Genomic DNA, 10,804 nt, shown 5'->3' on the forward strand with positions numbered 1-10,804 from the left:
GGAACGAGAGACTGCGTCGGTCCGCCGCACCTCTCTCCCCGCCTGAAGCGCCTGCTTCATAGTTTAAGCTAATGATGAGTGTGTACAGGTGTGCTTTATACTCCTCCGGTTATTCCGTCACACCTTACCGTTCTAGCAACAGGCCAATAGGATTGGAGTGATTTCATTCACGTTCAGACCTGCTTCGCCTAGAGGCGTTCCCATAGTGTCGTAACCGACGCAGTCTCTCGTTCCCCTTCTCGGGGAACCAGGGTTACATACGTAACCCGAGACGTTTCTGGGTGTCATGTCGGCAGCTCACATGGTGGTTCCCCTGGGCTTCCTTCTTGCACATGAGGAGGCTACAGCGGTGGACTAGGAAACTTTTGAACCTAGAGTTAGAAATTTAATACAGACGGTCAGGCAGGTACCTAGTATTTAAACTAGCTTGTTATCAGGGGTCTCGCTTCCTTCCTAAGTGGTATCTGAGTCATAATGCGCCGCCGCTCGCCGCCGCTCGCCGCCTCCTAATGCACGTGACACTATCCTCTTCCTGTCTGTGGCTGAGCGCGTTACGTTCTCCTGCGACACCTGCAACATTAGTTTTTCACAGTTCTTCTAAACCAGACTACAACATAATACTGCAAGAATCTAATATTTGCTCCACCTAAAACACATGCACCGGGATCACTAACTTAACATTCTACAGTTGTAATAAGGACCCGGTAGAGTAACAACATTTTCAATATTAGTATGGTTTTGATACCAAAAGCAAAAGTTGAAGAAGTTCTATAAAAATGTTTTCTACCAAACCTTTGTTTTCACTTGGCAAAGTAATTATACACTCAGCTATTCAAGAAGTCGACTGAATAAAATGTAGTCTAAAATTGGCAAAATGATTTTTAGAAGAAATCAACAAATTTGTGCTTACATTTTAGGTTTTACGCTTCCTGTACTTTTTGTTGACATTTTATTTGGAGCCCCAAAAGTCCCAGAAATGTATTTATTTAACCTTTTGTGGGTTTAATACAGCAGTCCTCAACACATTTTGATCTAAACCACTGAATGAATTAAAAGTTCTAATCACATGTGGAAATATTTACATATAAATCTGAGAATTTATGAAAACTTTATTTATAGCTCACTTGTTAAAACAAAGTACAAAGTGCTTCACAGAGAAAGACCAAACTAAAAACCGCAGTGAATGATAAAAGACAAGAGGGACAAGATAATAAGAAAATTAGAAAAACATTAAAATAAACAGGCAGCTCAGATAAAAGCATTTCACTCTATGATAAAAGTTGGTAAATATACAAAAAACTTATTATTGATTGATTTATAGATATTAGATTTCCTCCTTTATGTAAATATATTTAAAAATATTAAAGTTTTTTTTTTTTAACATTGATCCCTTCATTCAGATTTTTGGGTTCTCTCTAGGTGGAATTCTGTCTCATTTAAAAGGTTGTAGTTTAACATTTCTTATTCTACAGATCCCACTCATGGCCAGCAGGGGTCGACAAGCTGACAACACAAACCTTTCTCCTGGCTTGACGAGCGTTCATGTTGAGTGTGGTGTTAATAACAGTAACACACGAGACTATCCAGCACCTTACAAACTGTATTCCACAGAGTTTATAGAGTGCTGATGTAGAGTTGTTTGGTCCAGATGTTGTGAGGTCCAGGAAAATATATCAGTCTATTAAGTAGTTATGGTTTGTTCACTTTCAGAACCATTAGTGGTTATATTTAATGAATGGTATTATCTGACTCGCTTTATAAAAAGAAACAATGTTCCCGCCCTAAATTGTCCCCATTATTTCAGCATGGAACAAAAAAAGATGTCACTTGTCACTTTCTCTTTCTTGTTCAGATTGTACTGTAAATATGTTCGTACTTTCATTTAGGGTTCGGAGTAATTTCACATTCATCTGTTATCTGACTTTGTGGTTTCACATGTGTGATTCTGCAAGTCTGCACGTTCGAGGCCTCTGATTTATCAGACATCTTTCACGCATGATAAAACAGAAGTTGACCACTGTGTGACGATGAATGAAGTAACTGGGTCTCTGATTAAAACAGAAAACATCACTTTGTTTAAAGAATATTTTAAGGGATTTTACTAAGAAGGTGTTTATTGTGTGCTGTTATAATGCAGCGAGCTGATAGCCGGCCTTCGTGTGGTTGAGTCTTAACATTTAGCTGTTACTGATCATCACCACAATGGAAACTAAAACGCAGGGTATCAATACTTAGTATTCACGCCCTCTACTGCATGCAAACACATATCAGTTGTGCTCAGACCACACTGTGCTTCCTGTTAACAGACAAGGCCGACAAAATAAGCTAGATTTAATTAGACACGGATGAGAATTAAAACGCAGCATAACCAAAAAGGCTGAATGTATCTTTACTACAAAATCTGATTTTTGGTGGTGGCAACAAACATGGTAGTAAGTGATGGTAACTCCTCCAAAAAACTAGTTGAACCAAACCACATGCACAGGTTTGTATGATAAGCATCAGTTCCACACAGAGTTGCAGTTCCAGCTGTTTCCTGAGTCTGTCTGATGGCAGTGTACACCACATTTGTCTCCAGCTCTCTCTCTGCCCCCGGCCTGCGGTTTCTTTTTGATTTCTGATGGAAACTGGGTGCTGCGTAGATCAGGTCATCTGATGACAGATTCAGCTTTCGTGGATTCTTTTCGTGTTCTTCATCATGAGCTGCACATATGACAGAGACAAATGTCAGTTCAATAATTTAACATTACTGTCCATAAATGTCACAGTTAATTGCGATTGGCACAAAGGAAGTTTCGGATTGTTCCATCACACCGGTGCAACTTTAAAGAGGATGAGTGAACAAAACCAAACATAGATTCAGAGCTCTTAAAAGTACCTGTCTGAAGTTTCCAGATTTTAACAACCAGACCAATGATGACGATTATGAGAAAAACAATCAGAGCACCCATCATCAAACGTGTCAGATCTGGCTTTTCTACAAGAAAGAACATGAAACAAAAAAATTTACAAATGAGAAAGAATGTCAATTTTGTTTTACATCAACAATCTGTTCAGTGAAAGAAATAATAAGAATAACAATTTAAATCTTGTATTTACACTCACCATTGACAGCATCATGAGTTTCATTGTTGCCTTCAATGAAATGTGAGATTCATTTTAAGTCATTTTCTTTTTCGTAAAACAATTGTTTAACTTAAATTTCAGTGTGTTGAAAAGGACGTTTCAGAAGAATGGACACCAAGAGTTCAGCCTTACCTTTAACATTTAAATATTTTACATTAATCTCAGTGTGTCCATCTATGTAGAATCCACAGAAATACATCCCAGAGTCTGATATATCCACGTGTTGGATTTTAAGAAAGACAGAGGAGATGTTGGCGCTCATTTCAAACTTTCCATTTTGAAATCCATCACAGGATGAAGCTTTGCTATTAGACCCGTACATAGAAGAGATACAGCTGATCTTGGTTCTATTAACGAGCCTGGACCAGAACGTGTGGGTTGTACTTCTGGATATGTTGGCGCACAGCAGTGTAGCTTCTTCACCAGGCCGGACCTCCACAGTCTGAGACTCAGACGCTGAGGCAGCCTGCCTCCAGCCTGAAACACACAGCAGGGCAAACAATACAGTTACTCCTAATAAAGCAACCACAATACCTCTCAGTGAATATAAGAATCACACTGCAGTAGGTTTTTATTAATCCGATACTAGAACTTACAGAGGCTGCAGAGAAGCAAAGCTCGTATCAAGGTATTTATCATTGTGCGTATGATCGTCTCAATGCAATGACCCTCTATATCACTGGGCTCCCGTACAGCGGGTTCTGTTGGAAAAGGGCGGAGTGTTTTACGTGTTCATCTCATAGTTCAAACTGGCCACATAGATTACTTCCAAATAAGAAGTGTTGAAGCCACTTCAGAGCCGCAAAAAGTCATTTATGAAATTTACAGTACAACACAAAGGTATTCCTCTTCTTCAATTTTCTAAAAAACAAAATATATCAAAGTTTAAGTATTTAAAAGTAATTCTGATGATTTAATAGCCAGATTTGGTGGATCCATACATGTGCCATTTTGTGCAAACACCACTTCTTTTTGAGAATATATTTATTCTTACAATAGGGTTAGCAGACATTATAAATGATGTCCTCTGGCTGTGTTCAGTCATCAACACAGTCAAGTACTGGTTTTATTATAAGTTATAGTTGGGAGCGGTATCTTACGATACAGAGAGTGCATTCTTAATATTTTGTTCTCAGATTTAAACTCTAAGGCAAACACAAGAAAGCGAGTCAGAGAGAAAGGAAAGAAGACACAGGTTAGAATTGAAGTGAAGGGATTGTTAACGGCAGGTTGACGCGACAAAGCATCAGTTCCACTTTGAGCTGCAGTTCCAGTTGCTTCTTAAGTCTGTCAGGTGGCAGCATAAGTAGCTTTTGGCTCCACTTCTGCCTCTGATACAGACCTCCTGATGCTGTCTGTTGTAGGATGGAAAATCAGCACTGGACAGTTCAGGTCATCTGAGTCAACACCATCTGAAACACAAACATAAAAAAAGAAACTCCTTAATCCAGTCTAATAATTGAATTGACCTCATTCTACTGCGGACCCTGTTCTTCATGTTCTCATTGACAAAAAACACACCTGGTCAGTTAGTTAATAATAATTGTTTAAAAATGCTGCTCATAATGTATTTTGGTAAACAGGAAGATTTGAATTTGTTTATAATACTGACTTGAAAATAATGTGAAAATACAATCAAGATTAAGACATCTCTGCTAAGTACCTGAAGTTTCTGATTTTAATAATGAGGTCAGAGCATCCAGGATCACACAGGTCAGGCTTTGTGTTCCATCAGGCTCTTCTATAAGGGAAATTAATAACTCAGATTTTCTATACACAGATCTAGCAAACATTTAAATGGACAAACCTGCCTCTGTGGAACAATTAATAAACAGCTGCCAGCACAATGACAGATATTTTAATGAGAGGCAGGGGGACCTAAAATTTCCATGTTCTCATTAGGGACACAGTTGCCTTCCAAAATTATGACGATAAAATTCCTTTAACGTTGTTGCTCTTTACATTCTCCTTATTTTAACAATAACCAATTAGACCACATATCTTTTTTTCTTCCAATTAAAGACAGACAAGTCTTTACAACAATCTTACCTTGAACATTTAAATACGCTCATGAAAAATTCACAGAAACACCGTCCAGAGTCAGATAAATCCACTAGCTTGATTCTGAGAAAGAGAGCAGAGATTTTGGGTCTCATCTCAATATTGCAGTTTTTATATCCACTGCAGAATGAAGCAGACTCAACAGAGCTGTTCATTGAGGAAACACAGAAGTGCTGTTGACCAGTCTGAGGCTGCAGAAAAGTAAAGCTGTTATCAAGGTAAGGATCAGTATGATCGTGCCACTGCAATGGCTTTTTATGACACTGCAAGGGCGTTTAACAAGGTGGGCTGTGTTTGATGCTTATCTTGTTGTTTACACTGATCACACAAGTGCTACACTACAAAGTTATTCACTTTACTTCAGCTGTTCTAAGTTCTTCCATGGATGTGAGGCACTCTGCGGTTCCACACTATTCAAGCACTTTCAAAGTGTCACTATTGCGCTGCTTTATTGTCATCTCTATCAAAAAAATGACAACTTGCACAGCTGCCTAGGTTGTTTTTATGTTGCCCTCTTGTATTGTATAAAAAGTAACTCTCACCCTAACCAAGAGGGGCAAAGGAGCTGACAAAACATAGACATCAAAATTAATAAATCAATACCAGCAGGACACAAGTTGAGGTAAATGGTGGGTGTTAATTACACTGTGTAAGATAACATTTTACTCAGGCCAGTGATAAGTGGGTTTAAAACGTAGATATGATGTCAAGTAGTCGGGCAAATAAGAAACCATGCTTAGTTAAAGCTTGAAAGTTAATTGGTGTGTGTGATTTGGCTGCAAACAGTTGTTTTGAATACAGGGCTGAACAATTAATTGAAATTTTATCGAATTCACAATATGGTCCACTGGAATTTATAAATTTGAGGAAGCACAATCTTTGTAAAAGATACAATTTTAAAATAATTTAAATATTGTCGTGTTGCAGAGATGTCCTGGCCTATACATCTTATTCTACAGACTTAAGAAAACATCTTTGTTTGGTACCATAATCACAGAATGGTCAAGAGAGAACATAATCCACCATAATCATTTAAATATGTTTTTTAAAAAAAAATGAAAATAAGCACAATGATGTAAAAAATATCATTCCCTTCAGTATCATCAAATCATATCGCAATTGCAATATTAATCAAAATTGTCGCAATTACATATATTGAAAATACTAATGAAATACATCTCACAGTGGAGATGGATGGAGCTGCACCTGCTGTAGCTGCTGTGATCTGTCGTGTCTTCAACGTGTCCAGCCTGTAGAGTGAATGTGAGGCTGTGAGTTTTAGAGTTCAAGACTTCTCTTACAGACACAGATGCCTCACACATACCGTTAATTTAGGGATGGACTGTATGTTTTTCAAACGCTTCCATGTATCCATATATAGAGGCTGATCTTCTTCGTCTGCTTGACAGACAACATTAAACCACCGTTCACTGCTTCTTTTACTCTTACAGAGCTTTGCAGCAGGCCTCATGAATTTGACTAAGTAGTGTTTGAACTGCACTGTGCCGTCTCTTGAGGTGTTGCTGAACTTAGGTCAGTTTTTATACCCTACCCTACGGTTGAAATGAGAGCTAAACTTCAGTGATCCTCCTCTATCAAACACCAACCATATTCTTCTGCTCTCAGATCGACATGTAGGGCGGTCAAAAGTGTGACCCACAGCAAGAAATAAAAAATCAGCATTAACAAGAACATTGAATATTTTGTATGAATCTCTGTCACAAAGTTGGTCCAACACTAACCACACTAAAACACACCAGCGTATTAATAACAAAAAGCAAGTTTCACTTCAAGCTGCCGTCCAGGTGTCTCCTCGCTCTATCTGGTGGCCGAATTTGGCTCCCCTTCTTCTGATGCAGGCTTGTGGTTCCTTGTTGTTTTTGGATGAAAAGTCACTGTTGCATAGTTCAGGTCATCTGAGCCCTGACTCAGTGATTGAATAAAAGTGTTTTCAGTCACTCATTTCTCACACAGTAGCTTCCAAAAGAAGACATTTATCATTAACTAACAAATGACTTGAAGTGATATACAAACATTTAATAATGAAACTGGATTCTGTTCTTCAACATGAGCTGAAAGACAGAAAAAATGGTTTGGTTAATGGTTTTGAACAATAATGCATTTAGTTAATTTTGTGAACTGTTGTAGGTGCAGCTTAAAAAAAGTGTGTGAAAGAATGTGGAAATACAATTAAATTAAGTACAATTACCTCTATGACGCTTTGTGATTTTAACAGCCAGACAAATGATGATCATAATGAGGAAAATAATCAGATTGACCAGGATCACACTCAGCTTTGTTATTCCATCAGACACCTCTAGGAGAAGAGAAAAAAATAAAAATACAAAAATGCATGACAGAAAATTGGCTGCTGCTCAGTGGCCAGCAGATCAGACTGTGGTTGTACTGGGCAGCTCCCAGGTGTGAATGTGATCAGGGACTTCCTGCAAAAGAGAGGCCTGTTCCTGTCAGGGTTTGAAGGTGGAGCATTTTTTAGATTGTTACGGCCAGTCTACAGGCCGAGACATAACATGAAATGAGCCCCATCTTCCCCAAGTGCCAAGTAGCCACAAGATGTACTGCAAGATACATTTATTTACAATAAAAGAAAAGAAATGTCACTTCAGGGTGGGCCAAGGCCAAAATAACAAACAAAACACTTCTAACTGGAAGTCAGCACTAACCTATCAAACAAAAAGAAAACCAACAACAAACAACTGGCCTGAAATAAACAGGAGAAAAATAAGGTTAACACTCAAAATACTACTCTAAATAACCCAAACTAAATTAACAGCTCAGACAAGATTAAATTGCTACCAGTTCAGAGGAGAGGAAGATTCCTCCGTGTACCAGTCACTTCCATATTCTCTTAAATAGCAAGCCTTCAGGAGTAGCCAATCATCTGCCACCAGCTGGATCGGCAGCTACCAATCACCTCAGAGCACACATTTTGAGAAACAAAAGCCACCAATCACCAAGATGTAATAGCACAGACCTATTTAAATATTGTGTCATCTGTTCTATGAAAAAAACTCATCCCTCAAAGGGCATGATTGAGCAAGTATAATGACAAATCATGGACATCAGAATATTTTTTTTCATCTTTCGGGATGTTCTCGTAATTTAATATAAATAAATTAAAACTTCAAGAAGACATAACGTTAACTGATGACATGTTCAATTTTGTTTACACTGTGAAATTTAGTGCAGTAAATAAAACAAATCTTAATAACTCAGCAACATCATTACTTCACAATAATGTAATGCTCATAGAAGTTATGTTTAGTTATAATTTTACATTTTTCTGATTTTGCCAATGATGAGTATTCTCAAAAGTGATGGTCAAGGGGCGCCAGTTAGCTCACCTGCTACAGTGTGCTCCCCATGTACAAGGTCGAGTCCTTCGGCCTTTTTCATTTCTTAGTTTGTACCTCCTCGCTCCGCGTCTTAGTCTCTCCCACCTGTAATGCTGGCGGAGTCGAGGAGGCGACGTGAGGAGAGAAGAGTCGAGAAAACTTAATTTTATTTACTTTACTACTAAACTTAATTGGAGTAGCTGTGCGTTCGCATAAAGGAGGCGTGTTCAGCCGTGCAGGCAGATTTTTTCCGCAACGGCGCATGCTCCACATTTTCTTCTCCAGAAGACTGCACGTTGATTGTTTCAGGATATGAGGAGTTTAAAGACAAGTTTACGGCCAAATCTAACACCTTGGCGGCCGACAAAGCCAGGGAGGCTTGCTGGTATCACATTAAGTAAATTTTTAATTATCTTAACAGTGTTCTTATTGTAGGCTAATTCTCTCTTATGTATTTTATGGACTCTTCCTAAATATGTGATATAATTAATATGTAAAGGTAGCTGAAACTGCATGTTATGTCCAATGTAATAAAACAAATGGAGCCAAGATGAACGTGGTAGATTTACGAGAAGTTAAAAATCACAAATCTACAAATTAAAAACTTGAATATTCTCTGACATTGTAGTCATACATTTATGAGAGAAACTCTCTGAAAACTAATGTTTTTTTTTTCCAAGGAACCACATTGCTTCACTTTGCAAGGCTGAAACATCATACACACCTCTGCCATGCATTATGCATGCAGTGGAAAATTATATGAGACTTCAAAATCTGATTTAGCAGTGAGGAAGTACTTGAGAGTTTAGCCCATAATAACTATATTATCACTCACCTTAGGAGACTTTGCCGTGAATTGGGCATATCCAGAAGAAAACACCAGAGTGATTTAGATTTTTTGTGACATTAATTTCAGGGAATTTCTGATTTTTGATTTTGTAAATTTGACACTTTCATCTTGGATTTTTTTTTCTCAGTTTAGTCACCACCACCCTGCATCTGTATTTTTGGACACGTAAAATAGTCAATCTAAATATGTGAAAACACTTAGGATAATTCAATTCTAGCCCACAGATGGGCTACATCTAAGACACTGGCCCGTTAATTAATTAAGATTCCTCTCTAAAATCACAGAGGCTGCAGGGTCTGAACGTAATGCTGTTGTGTTAAGAAGAAATTCATTTCAGCTGCAACCTCAGAGGAACAAATCAGGATGAAATCTAATCATATTTTATCAAGTTTTGTGTAATAATATCCTACTTCTCATCATTAACACTGAGTACAGATGTGGTGTGTAGTCCACGTATACAGGGTAACCTTGAGTTAACCACGAACATAACCTGCTCGGAGCAGTTTAGAGATGCAGTGTAAATGCCATGGCAACTGGCCTTTGGGTAACATATCCATCTTTGGTAGTGCGGGTTAATCAGAAAGTTACACCCGACGTTACAAAGTCACTCCTGAAGTTAGGGTTAGTGGATAAGCCAGTTACCTCGCTTCGTAGTACAGGCCATATATCTTCACAATTCAGAAATTAGGCTATGTCAACAGTATGACGTAGCAATAAACTCAGTGTATGTTGAAAGTTAGGCAAGATTACAGTAGCCTACTATCATGCACGTTACAGAAATACAGTAACTCTTCTGCAGGACGATGCTGAGGATGTTTTATGAGTCTGTGGTGGTCCGTGCTCACCTGTTTGCTGATGCATGCTGGGGCAGCAGGCTGAAGGTAGCGGACGCTAACAGACACAACAAACTGATCCGCAAGGCCAGTGATGTTGTGGGGGTGGACTGGACTCTCTGTCGGTCGTGTCAGGAAACCAGAAACTACATGTCATCTTGGACAATGTCTCCCACCCACTCCATGATGTGCTGCTCAAACACAGGAACGCTTTCAGTGATACTTATTCCCCCAAAATGCAACACAGAGTGCCACAGGAAGTCATTCCTGCCTGTGGCCATCAAACTTTACAACTCATTCCTCTAAGTGTCTGACAAATGGGCATTTAGTTAGTTATTAAACTGGACATGATCTGTTTTTGTGCATTATTATCTGTCAATACTTAATGTGCAGTGATAAACTTGACAAGACAGAAAACACTGCAGAGAAAAACGCTTTTAGCTTCTGAAATAATTTAGAAGCTCTGACGGGGCTCAGCATTGATCAGGAGGACGGTTGCTTTACTCCAACACTTTCACTGTATGAAACTGGAAAGTGTGTGAGACCTTTTGGATGTGTAGAAGAACACAGAACATGAA

General features: G+C 38.6%; 1 protein-coding gene across 1 annotated transcript; it reads right to left on the reverse strand.

The window, feature by feature from the left end:
- Window positions 1-1,166: 1,166 nt before the first annotated feature.
- Window positions 1,167-8,796, reverse strand: LOC123979731. Its single transcript, XM_046063746.1, has 10 exons — window positions 8,553-8,796; window positions 7,397-7,504; window positions 6,394-7,259; window positions 4,790-4,867; window positions 4,469-4,538; window positions 3,723-3,827; window positions 3,259-3,603; window positions 3,106-3,135; window positions 2,879-2,977; window positions 1,167-2,703 (listed from the first exon to the last, which is right to left on the reverse strand). The coding sequence occupies exons 6-10, from the start codon at window positions 3,763-3,765 to the stop codon at window positions 2,393-2,395; spliced, it is 828 nt and encodes a 275-aa protein (XP_045919702.1). The 5' UTR covers window positions 3,766-3,827; window positions 4,469-4,538; window positions 4,790-4,867; window positions 6,394-7,259; window positions 7,397-7,504; window positions 8,553-8,796; the 3' UTR covers window positions 1,167-2,392.
- Between the last annotated feature and the right edge of the window lie 2,008 nt (window positions 8,797-10,804).

Source organism: Micropterus dolomieu, linkage group LG12, assembly GCF_021292245.1.
Source record: "Micropterus dolomieu isolate WLL.071019.BEF.003 ecotype Adirondacks linkage group LG12, ASM2129224v1, whole genome shotgun sequence".
Taxonomy (NCBI): Eukaryota; Metazoa; Chordata; class Actinopteri; order Centrarchiformes; family Centrarchidae; genus Micropterus; species Micropterus dolomieu.